Source organism: Petaurus breviceps, unplaced genomic scaffold, assembly GCF_028583685.1.
Source record: "Petaurus breviceps papuanus isolate PSGF00001 unplaced genomic scaffold, PetGlider_PUasm1.0 91133, whole genome shotgun sequence".
NCBI lineage: Eukaryota > Metazoa > Chordata > Mammalia > Diprotodontia > Petauridae > Petaurus > Petaurus breviceps.
In genome coordinates, this window is record NW_027187419.1 from 28,386,856 (window position 1) to 28,406,376 (window position 19,521).

At 37.6% G+C, this 19,521-nt stretch overlaps 1 protein-coding gene across 2 annotated transcripts in view; it reads left to right on the plus strand.

Annotated features, from left to right (window-relative positions):
• Positions 1 to 19,521, plus strand: part of MTMR2 (myotubularin related protein 2) — a 113,297-nt gene extending 93,776 nt beyond the window's left edge. For both annotated transcript variants that reach the window (XM_069080252.1, XM_069080253.1), the window contains 6 exons: positions 3,005 to 3,190; positions 7,547 to 7,753; positions 10,882 to 10,974; positions 15,507 to 15,620; positions 16,559 to 16,735; positions 18,097 to 19,521. In XM_069080252.1, coding sequence (XP_068936353.1) covers positions 3,005 to 3,190; positions 7,547 to 7,753; positions 10,882 to 10,974; positions 15,507 to 15,620; positions 16,559 to 16,735; positions 18,097 to 18,258 — 939 coding nt within the window. In that variant the 3' untranslated portion in view covers positions 18,259 to 19,521. The remainder of the gene's footprint in view (positions 1 to 3,004; positions 3,191 to 7,546; positions 7,754 to 10,881; positions 10,975 to 15,506; positions 15,621 to 16,558; positions 16,736 to 18,096) is intronic.

Consider the following 19,521-nt stretch of genomic DNA (forward strand, 5'->3'; position numbering starts at 1 on the left):
CTTCGTGTTCATGAACTTTACCTCTTTAATCCTTAGAACAATCCTGGGCAGTAGGTGCTACTATTATCATCTTCATTTTATATGAAACTGAGGCAGACTAGTTAACTGACCCGTAGTCACTCGGTAAGTTCCTGAATTTGGATTTAAACTCAGTTCTTCTTAACCCTGGGCCCAGTTGTCTATCCATTGTGTCACCTGTGTGGAGGAAAAATATGCAAGGAGATGGCTTTACAGGATGACAGGGTCAAGTCAAGTTTTTGTTGTTTTTTAAAGGATGGCAGAATAAATTTGAAAGGGTGTGTGTGTGTGTGTGTGTGTGTGTGTGTGTGTGTGTGTGTGTGAAATGAAAATGATTCACCAAGAAAACATAGGCGTTCCATGAGCCACCACCACACCATTCATACATATGTGGAACCATCGGTTACAGCAAATGGAGAAGTTTTGAATGCTGGGATAAGTTCACTTACCTTGGTAGTGTACTTTCGAGGGATGTATATGTTGATAATGAGGTTGACTTGACGCATTGCCAGAGCTAGCTCAGTGTTTGGGAGGCTCTGAAGGAAGGTGTGGGGGAGAAGAGGTATTATACTGATTACCAAACTGAAGGTCTACAGAGCCGTTGTGCTGTGTTGTATGCCTTTGAAACCTGAACAGTATACCAGCACCATACCAGGAAACTGAATCACTGTCATTTGAATTGTCTTAGGAAGATTCTGAAGATTGACTAGCAGATTAAGGAACCAGACACTGAAATTCTTACTCAAACTAAACTGCCAAGCATTCAAACTCTTCTTCAGAAAGCATAGCTCTGATGGGCTGGCCACATTGTTCGAATGCAAAGTACCCTTGCCAAAAAGACTGTTTTATGGAGAATTCACACAGGGCAAGCATTCACATGGTGGTCAGAAGAAGCAATACAAGGACACTCTCAAGGTCTCTCTTAAGAACTTTGGAATTGATTATGTGACATGGGAGACGCTGGCACAGGACCAATCAGCATGGTGTGCCCACATCAGAGAAGGTACTGTGCTCTGTGAGCAAAGTGGAATTGAAGCAATTCACAGGAAACACAGGATGTGAAAATTTGGAGATTCCACCCCAAATGTTCACAGGACTGTTTGTGCCCAACCTGTGGTAGAGCCTTCTTAAGAGCTTTTATTGGTCTGATCAGCCATAGTCAGACACATTGAAACTTAACTCTAGCACAGTGATGTCACTTTGGTCCTCTTCAAGAATGAAGGACAACAACCAGCCAACATAATGTATGTTATGGTTTTGAGCCAGATCGTTTTCCTTTAGATGCACCTAATCATGACTGCCTTGTATTAAGAGACTGAGCACAAAACATATTTTTATCTATTGCTGTTAGTAGGGAACTCTGAATTTTCTTTTCCTTGGGCATGAAAAGGTTGATTGTAAATCTTTTGGTTCCTTAGTTGTATAAGAATGTAGTAGCCCAGGGGCAGCGAGGTGGTGCAGTGAATAGAGCACCAGCCCTGGAGTCAGGAGGATCTGAGTTCAAATGCGGCCTCAGACATTAACACTTTGCTAGCCATGTGACCTTAGGCAAGTCACTTAACCCCAATTGCCTTGCCCTCCCCCCTCCAAAAAAAAAAAAGAATATAGTAGCCTGTTATAATATTTTTCTGATGTGATTCTAGTAGTGATTTAAGTGACATTATTTCATAGCTGTTTTTTCTGGTCAAGCAGAGTTTAATTTAAAGTGTTGTTTGTTTTAAAATATGTTTTGTATCTACTTTTAGATTTGTTCTAGTTAGTCAAACTTGAGTAGATTTATTTCCAAGCTGTTCTGGCTGTTTGTCTTTTTTTTTCTTGGTCTTTCTCTTGATTTGAAAAAAAAACTTTTAAAAATTGAAATTAGAGGAAGCACTAATGAGCATAAAAAACTTTTTGTAATATGAGAATGAGGTGGAGTGGGATTCCAGAAAGGTGCTTTAACCTGTGTTTTTCCTGCTTTCTTGCTTTCTTCCTCTCCTTCCTGTGGCTAGTGAGCATACCAGTTTGGATGAAACAGAAGGTTTATATAGTGGAATAGTTGGAGATGAATATATAAAGGTAGGTGGGAGCTAGATCATAGAAGGCCTTGAAATTCTATGCTGAGGAGACTGACTTTATTTAGTAAGTAATGGGGAGTCGCTAAAAGATTTTTGAGTAGGAGAATGGCACAAAATGATGCTTTAGTAACATTAATTTGGTGGTACTGCACAGGGCTGGATGGGAGAAAGGAAAGACTAGAATTGGGGGCTCTAATTAGGCTGTTGCCTTAGTTCAGGCATGAAGTATTATGGGCATGAACCAGAGCTGAAGCAGTGGGAATGGAAAGGAAGAAACATCGTAAAGGAAGAATTGACAAAACATGGCAACTGATTGTTCATAAGGCAGAGGGAGGAATAAATCTTAATACAAAGGTTTGGAGCCTGAAAGAATAGTGGTACTGTTAACAGAAACTTAGAAGTCTGGAAGAAGAAATGGCAAGTTTGGAATATGTTTGCCAGTGTGATATCTGGATGGAAATATCCAACATGTAACTAGAAATGCAGAACTTTAGTTTGAGAAATGGCTTGAGTCTGGAGATACAAATATGAAAATCATTTGTGTAGAAGGGGTAATTGAAGGTAATAGGAGTAAATGAAATGTGAGAAAGACTGCAGAGGAGAAAGAAGAGTACTAAATCTAGAACTTAGAGAATTACTATATTTAGGCAGTGGAAAGAGGAATAGGAGTCATTGAAAAAGACAAAAAAAGGAGAGGAGGAGAAATAGAATAGTGTAGAAGTCAAGAAAGGAGAGTTTCAGGAAGGAGGTTAGCAGTGTTAAACATTTCAGAGACCTTTCAGGGGAGGAAGAGGACTGAACCACTCAGACTTTCTCACCTGGTCATCTTGGTGATAAACAACTTTGTCCTCTCAAAATTACTATTCACTTACGCAATATTAAGTTAGCTATATTCACTCATGATTTCCTATGATGTCTTTTCTTTCTAGGCTAAGGGTGGTGGTTATGAGAGTGAGGATGCTTATCAGAATGCAGAATTAGTTTTTCTGGATATCCACAATATTCATGTCATGAGAGAATCATTAAGAAAACTGAAAGAGATTGTGTACCCAAACATCGAGGAAACTCATTGGCTATCTAACTTGGAATCTACTCATTGGCTAGAACATATTAAGGTAGGTCTACGTTTTTGTACCTCTGAGCTGGTACTATTATTAAAAAAAACTGTACAAGATATATTTACCCATTTATCTATCTTGTTCTCATGCAATTGGTCCTAAATTTTATAGTGTTTCTAAAAATATGCAGCTCAGTGGCACAGTGGATAGAGTGCTGGACTTGAACTCAGGAAGACCCAAGTTGGAATCCAGCCTCAGATATTCACTAGCTGTGTTACCCTGGGCAAATCACTTAAACTTTCCCAGTAAAATGAGGATAATAGTACCTAACTCCCACTACTGTTGTGAGTATCAAATGAGGTTAACACATATTATAAGCTTTACAAACTTTAGAATGTTAAATAAATGCTATTATTGTCGTTGTTATTATTTTTATGCTTAAGTCCAAAGACAGTTTTTCTTTGAAAGTTCAGTTTTCATTTCTGATGTTTAGGTGAAATAGATTCATTGCTTTTACCTGTTTATGCTATGCCCTCCTGGAATGCCTTTCACTCCTCTGTCTATCCATATCATACTCTTTTTTTCAAGATCTTGCTCAAGTGCCCACCACTACAGTGCTGTCCCCTATTTTCCCGTTCATATTGAGCACATTTTCCTTAAATATTATTTTTTTTTAAGCAATCGGGGCTAAGTAACTTGCTCAAGGTTACACGACCAGTTATTTCTGGGTGTGGTGCTGAGTGTCTGAGCCCGGGATTCGATCTCCAGGTCGTCCCAACACTGGAGCCGGTGCTCTTACTCGCTGTGCTACCTGGCCGCCCCCTTAAATATTATTAAATCTTAATATGTTTCTTTGTTGGCACTTATATACTGCCTTATATTCATTTCTCTTTCATGTATGTCTTGGTACCAACTAGAATTTAAGCTCCTTGAGGGCAGGGAATTGTATCTTATATATCATTAAGAGCTCCCTTAATATCTATCAGAGTGCTATAAAGATGTCAGAAACAATAATAAAATGTATGTGTAGTACATTAATTGAAGATGAAACTCAGGCAATGAAATTTGAGTGTTGAATGCTTTAGATGCAACTCAAGTCATGGGTCCAGCATGGTCCAGTAGGAGTGTTGGTTCTAGAGTCAGAGGGATGTAGGTTGAAATATTGCCACTGAGGCTGCCTGTGTGACATGGGGCAAGTCATCAAATCAGGAGCCTGTTTCTTCCTCTGCAAAATGAAAACTAGAATAATGGCCTCTGCAGTCTCTTCCAGTAAAACTATGCTCTTACCATCCTATAAGTATGAATTAACACAAAGTAGTTTTATGTTAACTCACTGAACTACCTTCAGTTGACCTAGGTGCAAATGGCCAATAATCTGGTATCCAAACAACCTAGACTACTTCAACTCGTCTGTTTATTAATACTAAGAAGGAGAATCTCAAAATCTGAGAGTTAGAAGGGCCATCTAGCTCAATTACTACTAGAACAAGAATCCTTTCTACCCCGTACCAGACAAGTGGTCATCTAGTATTCATCTGAAGACCTCTGGGCTGGGGGAATCCACTGCCTCCTATTCCATTTTTGTATGGCTCTAAGTAGGGATTTTTGCAGTATAAATCTATCACTTTGCAACATTTTCCTGTCGCTCCTAATCTGCTTTCTAGTGCCAAGCAATAAAAATTAAATACCTTCAACATGTGCAAGCTTTGTAACTGCCAGGAAGAAGCTATCATGGTTTCACTAAGTTTTCTTTTCCATGCTAAATGCTTCTCTTCCCTTCAGATCAGAGAGATGCCATTCTAGTATCACATGCTTTTCTCCTGGGATAGCCTTTTTCTGCTTGGCAGAGGATCGGAAAGATGCCGTTCAGTCTCATGCAGGTCCCTTGACCTGTCCTCTTTCCTATTTCAGGGGACTCTTCCTCCTTGTAAGGATAAGAGAGAAATGCCATTCTATCAGCCCTCCCTCACTGGTCTCCTTCCCTGACCAACTAACACCCTGAGAGGACACCATTCTAAAGCTGAGCCCTTAGTGATATTAATAACTTTCGTTCACTCATTTGGCAATGACTAACAAACTTCCACCTGGTCATCTCCATCCCAGTGATCCTGAACCTGTGACTGTCATTAAACTCTATTCTCCATCTTCCCTTTTTCTACCCCCCTCAGCCCAATCACCCAGTGTTACACTCCTAAGCTACCCACCTTTTCCTCTGTGTTCCCTGAAATACATGTTCTCTAGGTAAAAACTTGCTTTTTATATCTTTGTCTTTCCCACTCCTTTCATCTTCTGGTTCAGGGAATTCTGGCTCCCTCCTTATGACAGCCTCCCTGGTCACTTTTTCCAGGACTGGCTACATTTTCATTCTGCCATTCTCTTCTCTTAAATCCCTTGACATATTTATTATCTTATCACCAAGATTGCCCCGCTAAGCCTCAGCCCTGGATCATTCCCATATTTGCTCCTTTTCACATACTTCCAAATGAGGTTGAAGAAAATCATGAAGCTGTAGACTAATGCCATTATAAATCTGTTATGTAATTCTCAAGCATTAACAACTGGGCCCTGGCCATAGCAAGGTAATCCTTTTATACCTCCCTAATTGACTAGCCCACTCACCGTGGTAGCTTTTTTCCCCAAACCTTTTCATCCCTCATTAAACCTCCTATGATTCCTCCTCCACCCACTCTCAGCTGGGAACCTTGCCTCTAATTTCACTGAAAAAATTTAGGCCATTACAATAGCTTCCTCTTCTCCCTTCTTCAGTTCTCTTCTCCCAGATGTTTTCTGCCACTATCTCTGCCCTTCACCCCATCTAACAAAACAAGGTAGTCCTTCTCCTTGCCAAGACAAACCCCTCTACATTCACAAGTGATTCCATTCCATCCCATAGTCTTCAGCAGATTACCTCTTGTATCCTAATCCCCTCTCTCCCTTATCTCCTGGCCACTTTCCTACTCCCTGAAAACATGCCCATGTCTCCCCATCCTCAGAAAACCTGTACTTGATCCATAAGTCCCCACTAGCTATCATCTTTCCTCTCTTTTGTGACTACATTCCTTGAGAAGGCCATCTTATAATAGGTGCTTCAACTTCATTTCCTTATTCTCTTTACTCCCTACTGTTTGCCTTCCAACCTCATCTTTCATCTGAAGACTGCTCTCTCCAGAGTTACTAATGATGTCTTAATTGCTAAATCTAATGGCATTTTCTCAGTCTTCACCCTTCTTGACCTTTCTGCAGCCTTTGATACTGTTTATCACCCTCTTCTCCTTGATATTCCCCTCTTTCTAAGTTTTTCTGACACTATTCTATCCCGCTTTTCCTCCTGCTCATCTGTCCACTCCTTTTCAATCTCCTTTGGTGGATCATCATCTAGGCCATATCTGCGTTATAACCCTGGGTATCCCACAAGGCTCTGTCTTGGATCCTCTTTATAGTATTTAATTTAGAGATCTCTTTAGATCCCATGGATTCAATTATCTCTATGCTGATATTTCTCAGATCTGCTTATTCAGAACTAACTTCTATTGACCTCCATTTTCATATATGTCTCAAACTGGATGTTTCATGGACTTTTTAAGCACATGTCCCTAACTGAACTTATCTTACCCCATAATCCTCCTTCTAGCAATAGGGAAGCTGTTGCTGTCAAAGGCACCTTCATCCTCCTAGTCACCCAGGCTTGCAACTTGGGGGTCATCCTAGACTCCTCTTTTTCAATGCTTATCCAGTTTGTTGCCAAGTTCTGTCAGTTTTATCTTATTGTCATTTCTCATATATCCTCTCTTCTGATGTAACCACTACCCTGGTATAGGCCCTCATCATCTCACACCTGGACCATTGCTATGGCCTATTGATAGGTTTCCCTATCTCAGGTCTCTCTCCACTCTAGTTCATTCTACACACAATTCATTGAAGTTCAGTGGCTCACTATTGCCCAGAATGGAAAAAAAAGAACAGCAATATAGAAATAATTTAAAGTTAGTATACTAGTTGTTTCTATTGATATAGGTGCTTCTGAAGAGTTTTGAAGGTAATTAAAAGTATATTCTTTTAAGTAGTTAATTTTTCTTCTTGTATGCAATTTATTGTTTAACAAACCCCTTCTTCAAATATAATGTAGAGATACCCTTCCAGCCTTTCAACCCAATTAGTAGGGTCTGAATTAATGACGTCTTACTGCTTTTAAAAATCAAATATATGTGTTCAGTGCTTTCAAAAGCTTTGTCATGGGTTAATATCATTAGACAACATCCTTAAGAAATGAAGGACTAGTTGGTAAGTGATAGTTCTCCCAATGTTACAAATGAGAAATCTTTTATCCTCAAGAATTCTACTTTATATACCAGGAAGAACTTCAGTTATCTCTTTTTATTTATAATATTTTTTCCCCTAAACTTCTCTTTTTAGCTCATTCTTGCTGGGGCTCTTAGGATTGCTGACAAGGTGGAGTCAGGGAAAACCTCTGTGGTGGTGCACTGCAGTGATGGATGGGATCGAACTGCTCAGCTCACCTCCTTGGCTATGCTTATGCTGGATGGTTATTATCGAACCATCAGAGGATTTGAAATTCTTGTGGAAAAAGAGTGGTTGAGCTTTGGACACCGATTTCAACTAGTGAGTAATTTTTGCCAAAATATGATCCTCCTTCCTGTATGAGAAAAAAAATGTCCTTTTTCATTTAAAAATGTGTATTTTAATTGGTTAATTGGTTCAAGGGCATATTTGCATCTTTTAAGAGAAAATTTTTCATTTGTTCTGAAAAGTTAGTAGTGTATTTGAACTTGATACCGACTATACATATGTGGCTGCCCAAAGTCAAATTATAAGCATAAACCCAGGATTCATATTCATTTCTTAGGATCATTAATCTGTAACAATAGCTGTTAGGTTTGATATAAGCATAAATAATACCAAGATTCAAATACATTTTTTAGAATCCTAAATGGAAAAAAAGATGTTCTTTAGTTTGATTCAAAGATTTTATCCATATAAGCATTGTTCTTACAGGTGTAAAGTCTAAAATAATTCAGGCAAGGCCTAAACTAATTTTTATTGTAAGTACAATTTTAACTCAGATTGGAAAATAAAACCCATCCTTCAAGTACTGTGTCCTTCACCAAAGACCTGCTTCTTGTTAGAAGGCACATTTGATGGGAGCTGATTGATCTAGCTGATCACTGGAAGGCTGGTTACTAAATGATTTTTTAAACAACTGTAATTTATGAAATGTTGAGGATTGCAATGTGACATTGAGGGAATCATGGATCTTTCAAAGTATCCGTACTGGGCAAAATTGGTAAATGTGTGGAAATGAAAACAATTTTTAGCCTATCTACAAAGTGATAACTTCCATAAACTTTACACTTCATTTCAGTGATTTCATTGGTGTGGGTCCTCTCTCCATTGATGTGGATTCCATTTCTTATGCCCCTTCTCATTCTGTGTGATCCCCAACAATGCTTTTTGACCAGAGAATTTTTCCTGCCTCTTTTAAGATCTCTGACGGATTATCAGTGTAGAATTTAGTTTGTCTTCTTATCTGTTGTGTCCCATTCTTGATACATGACCAGGCCACTATCTTTTCCCATCTTAAGTGCTTTTGGTGATATCTTTTGTACAACTTTCCAAATAAAAGTCATTTTTGGCAATATGCTATAGCCTTCTTATAAACCCTTCATATACCTTTCTTCTTTTAAAAATTGAAATTAAAAGATTGGGATTTTGTGATAATAATCTATAGATTTTTATAATAATAATAATAATCCACTAAACTGTATGTCACTACCATAATAAGAGACAAATATTGGACTGACATCTACATAGCATTTTAACAGTTTACAAAATATTTTTATATATGTCATATTTTAATCCCAACAGGAAACCTGAGACCTAGGCAGGACAGGTGTTACTTATCTCCAGTCTACAGATTAGGAACCTGGTGAGGCTCTGAGAAATTTAGGTTGATCAGTGTCATACAACTAGTAAGTGGGAACTTGAACTTGAACCCAGGGCTTCTGATGCCAAGCCTTGTGTTCTTAAGTTAATTGAATATTGCTATTTAATATTTTCTAAAGAGATCCTAGAAGGAAACTTCGATAAATTTTAATACAGGCTACTTTGTGACAGTGAATAGAAGGCTAGACTTGGAGTCAGGATCCTGGTCCACTCATTTGACTTCCCTCTGCCCCAGTTTCCTCACCTGAAAAATGATAATAGCAGCAACTAGTTTCTAAGCTTTTTTAAAGGATGAAATGAGATAATATGTAGTAAAGTGGTTTATAAACTGTAAAGTTATATAAATGCTATTATTATTATTATTATTATTAGGGCCTTGGAGGCCCAACCCAATCAAGGCCTACATTTCCAGTGTAGTCAGGAGCAGCCACATAAATACCCTCTGCTTTAAGGGTATGTGCCAGTTCAATGCCCACTTGGGTATTTTAGCCAGTATTTTCAGTTCTCACTACAACTTAAATTGCTTAATTTGGGACAAGGCTCTTGGGTTTAAGGAGTTATTTGAAACTGCCATCTAATGATAAATACATAGTAAACACTCAATTTATGATGAATGAGGGTAAAAGTTATTTTTCTTCTCTCACCTTGTTAGACTCATTTTTTTGTATTTTGGCTAGATTATTTTAATCTTTCAGTTTTGTGATTTCAGGAACAGCAGGGTTCAGAAATATGAGATCTGTATCTTACCTTCAGTCCAGACCCCTCTTTCCCCATTCCCCAAACCTTAACCATTCATTCAGCCAGTAGGTATATAGAGTATTTATGGCCAGCACCGGGACTAGGAACTTTGAGGGGATTTTCTTTAAAGCATCATACAGACCTCATCTTCAGGGAGTTTATGGTATAATTAGGAAGTTAAAGATACAACTGAGGAACAATTAAGTGATACAAATTGTGTAGTCTTGATTATAAAGTTAAATAGGAGTCCAGAAGAGAGACTTAACTTCAGTGAGGATGGCCCCACTGAGGAGGCAGGGCTTGAGTTGTATGTTGTAGGAAAGGGGTGGAAGGGAAAACATTCTAGGCGAAAGGAACTGGATGAACAAATGTATTGAAGTAACAGTATGGAGTAATATGGGTGATGATGAGGAGACTTCTTTGATTCAGGCCAAAGACATTTGTTGAAGAATATTGGGAAATTAGGTTGAATAGGAGGGGTGGGTACAGATTATCTAGGGCCTTCAACTCACTCAACATTGACAGAGATTTTTGTATGCCCTGGCTCTGCAAAATTTTGGTTCAGAGTTTATCTCTAATCTTACCTTAGGCTCTTTGCCCTCTTGGATCCCAAAGTGACCAAGGTACACCAGAAACATTTATAAATAATAGAAGGAACAGATGCTTAACATTGTTCTGCTCTTTTAAACTTGAACTGTACAGTGAAATTGCCAGAAGAGTATCTAGGGCACCTGTTTAGAATGACTCATGTTTTTTTTAGCTTATTCTAAAAAGACACTAAACTAAACATGAAAAGATTACTTAGAAAAAATTCTTACTTCAGAGGCAGGAGAGGTTAGTCTGCCATGCCACACATGCTTAAAGAAATATGAACCAAACCACCACCATTTGAAATGATCATAATGGAGTTATGTGGATTACTGGATTAGTGACCCTCCTTCACCTAATTAGTGTTGTCCATTGTCAGTGTGTGCAGAGTAAAATCAGGACTATCTCAGTGGTTACCTGAAAGTGGGTACTCATTCTTTTATTGTCTCTCTTTGCTTTAGAGAATTGGCCATGGAGATAAGAACCATGCAGATGCAGACAGATCACCTGTTTTTCTTCAGTTTATTGACTGTGTCTGGCAGATGACAAGACAGGTAATCTCCAGGATATTTTTCCGAACATACCCCCATAAAGTCTTCTGCTTGGAAATGAAGAGATGTAGCCACTGATTGCACAACCCAGTTTCATGGGAAATAAAAATTCTTCCATCAGCTTTATGGATTTTAGGGCTCTTATTCACTGTCACATTAAGAAAGCAACAAGTTATTATTCACTGTTTAGTATTATACACGTGACAACTCTATTTCTATAAACATTCAGCTTGAATACCTTTTTTGTAAAAATTTGCAAGATGTGACATTGTCCCCGTCTTAGTTTTGGACAATGTGTTAAATAATTGCACTTTTGGATGCTCATATGGGGAAATAAAGCAATTATATGAATAACTCAAGCAAATAAAACCCAATTTGACTTAAGTAACCTATTTCAAGAAAAAAAGGTTTTTGACCCAGAATACTGCAAGAAGGGGTTAATTGGGGGCAGCTGGGTGGTGCAGTGAGTAAAGCGCTGGCCCTAGAGTTGGGAGGACCTGAGTTCGGTTGTGGCCTCAGACACTTAACACAAAAAAAACTAGCCATGTAACTTTGGGCAAGTTTACCCCAGTTGCTCTCCAAAAGGCAAAAAAAAAAGGGGGGGGAGGGGGGACTAATTGGTCCAATTCTCCAGATCCTTTTGTATGTGTAGAGACAGTCAGTGTATAGTAACTATATCAACTGTTACAAATTAATTTGTTTAAAAGGTTTATTAAAATTAATAACATTTCTGGAAAGGTTCTAGATAATAATGAAAAACCTAGTTATACAACCTACTTATTCAACAGCATGACAAAAATAACAGATCGGTCCTTGATAGACTGACGTAGTATGGCAGAAAGCAGACTTGCCAAAGAAACACCCGAAAAACTGGGAGTATAGCCATTTGGTCCTTTTGCTTCTTGTGTATTTGCAATTTTTTTTTTTGAGACCAAAGACTGTCAGCTAAGATAAGAGACTGTCAGATGGGCTTGAAGGTGGAGCATTGTAAGCCTTGACTGACTTTGAACCAATAATTCATTTTGGATTCACTTGAGGGAAATGATATTAATGTAAAGGCACAGGACTTAGAGGTGAGGTACATAATTTATATACTAAATGTTATTTCTTCAACTTGAACTTGGATTACCTTAATTTTAAGGTTGAGCAGGAAGTTGAGTCATTGATATTAATAAAATAATTTCAGGAGTGACTCCAAATTAATTTTTTTACAAAAATCAAGCATATAAATATATACTTAAATGAGTGTTCATTAGAGCAGACAATCTAGAGCTGGAAAGGTACTCCAACCCTGTTTTACAAATGACAGAATAAAGCCCATTCTGAACATAGTGAGTGGTTTGGCCAAAGTTGCACACGTAGTAGAAGGTAGCAGAGCCAGGATTCAAATGCAGATCTTCTGACTTCAGATCCAGTGTTCTTGTTGTCTTTCCTCTGCAGTTATCTTGGGAGGCTATATACACTTACTCCAATGATGCTCAAAACAGTTTTGGAGCTCTTCCTTTGAAATCACCTTCAGAGCAAGTTTACAAGCCACACAAAAAAAGCAGTTTCGTTACTTCATTAATCACATTTTGTTTTTGTTTTTAAAAATAAATGATAATAGAACAGAGTTGGAAGGAAAGTCAGGCATCATCTAGCCCAACCTCTTCCCAAATTATTATGCATCCCCTCTGTAAACTCCCTGAGAAGTGGTCATTCTAGCTTCGGCTTTGGAGAACTTTACCAATGGAGAAATCATCTCTCCTGTCCTCCTTCTGGGAGCCTCATTCCCTTTGTGAATAGCTCTCGACAGACAAGTTTTTCGTTCTATGAAACTTGAGATATGCCTCCCAGTGACTGACTCGTCCTCACTTCTGCCCTATACAGGGTTTATCATCTTTACTTGATAGTGGAATGAATGTTCAGATATTTAGGGTTACTGCTGTGTGCATTCACCCCCACCCCCCTTGCTCCCATGTCTTAGCTTTCTCAGGCTAAATATTAAGTCCTTTTATCCCATGGTTTTGTATTTATTTCACTAGCCTGATCACCCTTCTTTGGAGGTATCCCAACTTTTCAAATGTAGCATCCAGAACTAGATTTAAACAGTAGTCTAGATATTTGACCATAGTTACAAAATACAGTATAGTAGGACTGACACTGCCATCATTTTGAACAGTATTAATTATTAATACCTATTAAAATTGTATCAATTTTTACCTGCATTACTAGAAGCATAATGTTCAGAACAAAGACCAAAGAATATTCTGCTTTGGTAAGACCTCCTTAAGAGTGCTAATATAGCCAGTTCAAAATACCCTATTTTAGAAGGGACCTTGTTCCTTCTAAATGCTATCATCCAGTTTGATTACCCACCTTATACAACACACTTGGCACAGAATGACTTCTGCTGATTTCCAAAAACCAAATCCACTTCCAAAAGGACAAAAGCTTGCTACCATTGAGGATATTGAAAAGAATGTGGTTCAGGCTTTGAAAGGCAAGTCCCAGAGCTGAATTTCATACTTGCTTTGAGCAGTGGCAGCATTATTGCAATAAGTATATAGCCTTCCAAGATGACTGCTTTGAAGAGTTAACACATTCATTTGACTGTGTAGGTCCTGTTACAGTTATTAAAAACCATTCTCATTTGTGGTCATATTTGATTCCATTGCTTCCTTTGCTCTTGCTTGAAAGTTTTAGGATTTTTAAAATTTAAAATAAAATAATTCGCTATTCATTTGAAGCATGTTACAAAATCGTGGGAAAATCAGTTCAAATTTTGTATTTCCTTGGCAAGCCTTCAAACAATATCCAGTGTTTGTTTCGTTTCAAGCACCTAATTATGTTTCTATGTGATAGTTGTTCCTGAAAGTAGAAAAATGTTGGTATTAATAAAATGATAACTTGTGTAATAATAAAGAGGGCAATGCTATATGTAAATGATTGTTCACTAACCTGTGTTGTTGATCTGTTACCATTTTTTGGATAGGGCTGTGCATTTATTAATGCGTTTATTAAGATGATTAAGATATTCAAAATGTATCACTTAGTGAGGTTTTTTTGTCCTTAAGTTTAGATACTTAGGATCTGCCAACAGTTGATGATGGTCCTTCAGGTTTTAAATACTCAAGAAACAAAAACCACTCTCATGAAAATAACATAAAATCCATAGTAGCAGTGCTTTTATTATTTTCTTTTGCTTTGAGGAAACTCCCCCTAAGTCAGTCTTTTTCTCAGAAGGATGTGGACAGTGGTTTTTTTTTTTGTTTGTTTTGTTTTAATTAGGGAAGATGACAGCCTTACCAGGGTGGGGGAGTATGAGACTGAATGAAAGACAGCAAATCAACACTTAAGTCATACTTTGAAGAAGGGTGTAAAGAAGCAGTAGAGATGGAATTGTTTTTGGTAATGTTCCCTGAAAATAACTAGGCTTTTGTTGTTGGCTGTTTTCCTCATCACCTGGCTTTTTGTGGCTCCTCCCTTCTTACACATCCCCTAGCCCCCTTTCGCACACTCAGCCCTAGAGGCTCAGGAGCATTTCTTGACAACAGACTGTTTGTTACTATCTAAATTGCAGGAAAATTTTAACTTAAGTTGCTTATAATCCTTAGCCTCTTATTCCCCTCTTAGGTTTAGATTATTTTCCTTCTCTTTTAAGGAGAAAACTAAGAAATCAGGACTATGGAAATTCCCCTAAATTGCCGTCTGACAATTTAAGGAATTCCATTCGACAGTGCTATAATTGGCACAGCCCTAAACAGAAACTTCCAAATTAATTTGAAACATCCAGTGGATAAGGTGTTTAAAATGAAATTCTGTACTCTATTGGGTCTGTATTTCTTTGCTAGTGCCTGAAAATTTTTTTCTTCATTTAGAATTAATCTAGCTAGCCTAACTTTTCATCCTGATACGAAGAACTGCTTCTGTTGCCAAGGTGTACTGGATTACAGTGAATGACTAGTATTTGTGCCAGTGGCAAAATGTGTTCTTAAAAAGGGGGCTAGCTTGTGAAATTATCCACATATGTGTATTTGGATAGTTTGCCTTTGATGCCTTGTGGTCTTCAAAGAACATAGAATCAAATGTACTCTGTTTGAACAATCAAGAAAATTCATATTCACTCTATGATTTTGCACCTAACTCATCATATTGTTTATGGCAATTTTGGCAGAAGGAGGTTAGAACAGCCAGAAGAGAGTCCAAATTAAGAATCATGGAAGTTTAGATTAGCAGAGATATTGGGTATACATAAACACAGTGGTCAAACCCAGTAGTCTACTTGGCTTCTGCTCAAAATTCCTCTCTAAACATTTAAAGGAGACTTTGGCAGAAACTACTGTTCAGAAAAGTGATAATGTGTGTTTCTTAAGAAGAGAGCCAGCCAGATAATATAAACAAGCTATGCTTTAGAAATAGATGTTTGAACATTTTTCAGCTTATTGAAGCTTATTTGTAAAGCTATTAAAAAGATGTATTAATTTGCAGAAATTAATTTTCCTGAAAAAGAGCCCTAAAGATTTTTGTGTACATGTGCATTATTCTGCTTGCAGTTTCCTACAGCATTTGAATTCAATGAATATTTTCTGATTACCATTTTGGACCACCTATACAGCTGTCTATTTGGGACATTCCTGTGTAGCAGTGAGCAGCAGAGAGGAAAAGAGGTAAAATACCATGAATTTCCACAGCTGATGGACCCTTCCCACCATGTCCTTTCCTCCTATTACTTGGTAATCTTAACTGTATTTCAGCTGAGCAGTTGATAATATGGATAATATTCATTGCTCAGTTTTCTTACATTAAGCCATAATATTACCACTTTCTTCTATACATCTGGATGTGGCTTAACTTTAAAAATTCCTGTCATCAGTCTGAAAGAACCTGTTTTGTCAGCTCACATACCGTTTATAAGCAGAGTGGAACAGTTGCTCATAGGTAAGTGGCAGCATGCCCCCAAGAAATGAAATAAAGTGGCGTCTTCTAAGTCCTGCAGTGTTTACTTGTAGTATTGCAATCCTTCAAGGCAAATGTGGAAAATAAAGTTAGAGAAGAGAAATGGTCTATTTTAAATGAATACAGGTCAGTCTTAAATTATATTCTGTGGCTCATGTGAAATTGCAAGTTAGAAAAATTTTTCATGTTTAATACTTGCAATTTCTAACTTTATTTTCCACATTTGCCTGTAAGATACCTATTAAGATCATTATGAAAGATATTCAGAACCCCAGAACAAGTATTTTGGAAGGAGGCAAAAGAGACAGGAAGACACTTAATCTTAATAGGTATCTTTTCCCCAGACACTAATTTTAGTTCTAAAGAGAAATTATAATGAAGTAACAATGTGTAGCTTTCCTTTTTATCTCCAGAATCATGTAAGTCTCAAACAGGCGCATTCATTATTAATGAAGTACTCATGACTGAAAGTTCTTTATATCAGAATCCTTATTGTAGTAGCCCTTGTGCTTTATGAACTGTTTTCATTTCCCCCCTACAAAAGATTATTTTGCCATGAAAATCATCTCTTTATTACTAAAATGTATGTGTACAAAATTGCATGTAGTTTACAATAGTATTTGGTAAAATGTTTTTCTTCTTTTTATAGAATCTCCCCAAAAGAACTTTATCACTGTGGTCCTATATAAATAGCCAGCTTGAAGACTTCACTAATCCTCTGTATGTGAGCTACTCCAATCATGTCCTTTATCCAGTAGCTAGCATGCGCCACCTAGAGCTTTGGGTGGGATATTACATCAGATGGAACCCACGAATGAAGCCACAGGTAAAATCTTTATAAAATGCCCTGCAATTTTTCATTTAAGGAATTTTGAGGAGTTCCTCTCCTCTCCCTCAAAAACAAATTAGGAAAAATATTTTGGGCCTATGAACATGGAAATGAAACAACAAATATATAATTGCCAAACTGCTTTTTAAAATGTTATATAAAATTTTATGCAATTCCATTGGTAGCATTTTTGAAGTATACTAGAGAATTTTTATAATTTAGAATTATGTAAAGATAAAACTGAACCCCAGAAGCATGCAATTTTAGCTAGTCTTGGTCTTGGTTTGTAAAGTTAATTTTTTTTTTTATCCAAGTAGATACAGCTAGTATGCTCTGTGGAGAAACAATAGGAATTTCCATAGCAGTAATGATCTCATCAGCACTCAAGGGTTCAATCTTAGTCTATCTATGCAGATGATCTCCAAATGTATATTCTCTCTCCAGATCAAGTGCCTTATTGGACATATCCAACAAGATCAGCCTGTCCCATTGTCATGCGAAATTCAACATGTCTAAAGTGGAACTTAATACTTACCCCTTTTTACCTTATTTCTGGCAATAGTATAACTGCCATTCTGTACAACAGTACTTCTAGCCAACTAAGCTCTCAACCTCAGTCATCTTTGACTTCTATCAGTCATTCAAGTTTGGCATCTCATATATCCAATCAGTTGCCAAGGCTTATATATTGTCACCTCTGTAAGTCTCATATTCCCTCCTTTATCTTCACTCACATTGGCTACCACCTTGATTCAGACCATGATGTCTTACCTGCATGATTGTAAAACCTGTCTCCCTGTACCTATTCTCCCCTTTCCAGTTCTCCTGCAGGGGCAGCATATTGATACTCTTAAAAGTACAGCTCTTAGGTCATTCTCCTACTTAAGAAGCTCAGTGGCTTCCTATTGACTTGAATAAAATATAGCTACCCTTTTTGGGGGAGGGATAGTGGCAGGACCAGCACCAACATTTAAAGCTCTTCAGTGTGGTTCTGTCCTGCTTTCCTAGACTTACTTCCTGTTGCTCTTCATGTTTTATGTTCTAGCCAAACTAGCCTGCTTTCTTATTCCCTATGATGTTCCACTTCCTAACTGTGCAGAACATAGGTTACTCTTCCCTATCTTTGGAGTTCTTTGTCATCCATCCCTTAGAATCACTAGCTTCAAGGCTCAGTTCAAGCCTCATTTCTCTATGTTTTATAGTGACTCATCTATGACATGTTGTTTCTTCCCAGTAGGGTTTAAGCAAGAAAGTCATGTTGTGCCCATAAGCTATAGTGACAGTAGTTACTGGAGGGTGTGGATGATTCACATAGTTGAATTCACAAGTGACTTTTTTGTGGTCTTTTTTCCTCATAGGAGCCTATCCACAATAGATATAAAGAACTTCTTGCTAAACGAGCGGAGCTTCAGAAGAAGGTAGAGGAACTACAGAGAGAGATCTCTAGCCGCTCAGCCTCATCCTCAGAAAGGGCCAGTTCTCCTGCACAATGTGCCACTCCGGTCCAAACTGTTGTATAAAGACATTTCTTTTTGGCAAGGAGGAACTTTTATCACTGATTCCCTTATCACGGCAGCTTTTCTATTAGAATGTCTTCTGAATTTAGAACCCATGTGAGAGAGCTCTCAGCCACTTTATTTATTATGCCTCTCTCTAGGGTGAATTAGTACTTTAGTACTGCAAATATCTTATTTAAAATAAGCCCCCTATGCAATTACTTGATTTTGTTCTGATAACACTAATTCCACCAAGACACCTACTATTAGAATGCTCACCCCTGGATCCAGAATGGGAACAATTTGTTTTTTTTTTTAATAGGAAAAAACTGCTTCGGAAATTCAACATTATCTAGTGGACATAGTATAAAAATTGTCATTAGTGCACCAAATGGAATGGGGCAAAAGTAGACTACAGAGAATAATCAGTTCATAAGTGAGCACAGATTTTAATGGCATCACAGGGTTGGTGACAGACATTAGTGATTGATAGGCCACAGAACTCGAACTTTTTGAGTGAGTTTTTCCTGTTAGCAATAGTTGGCTTGTCCTTTTCTCTTGATCTCTTCCATTGCCCATATTTTTTATAATGTGAAAGAAGACCCAAGTTTTGAGGCTTTTATGGGGTGGTGACAGCCACAGATTATTAATATCATTATGTAAGATAGATTTATCATGGTTCTAAAATGAGGCCTTATAGAAAGTATGATGGACTCTGAAGTTCAGTTAATTGAAAGCTCTTCAAGTTTTACTTCATTTACTCACATCTACCAGTTTTATTAATTATACCAGAAAAAGGATCATGAAAAGATTAAGCTGTTTGGATTTTGAAAACACAAATCTATCCCACTTTGGTTCTGATACTAATTTTTGTGTCAGTGGCAATATCAAGGTAACTGGTAGGTAACCTAGTCCTGAAATTCTTGCCAGAACTGACATCTGGCCCTGCCTTCTCCAATAGTTTGTGAGATCAGCAATATACTCAAAGTTTATACCAAGTACTTTACTACTTTTTCCCCATAATGAATCCAGTAATTCTACTGAATGATTAAATCTGCCAACCAAAGAAATTATTGCATGTAAAAACATGTATTTATTACAATCTCAATGTAAGCAGAGGTAACCTTGATTTCTTAGTTGGCTATAGTAAGATTTCAGCAATGGCATAAATACATGACTGTCTGCTGTCTACTTTACTAAGAGCCATGTATAATGTAATGTACTGTAACAAAAATAAGCTTGTTGCCCCTTGGGTCTTTAATTAAAACAATTCAACTGACTTTTAAA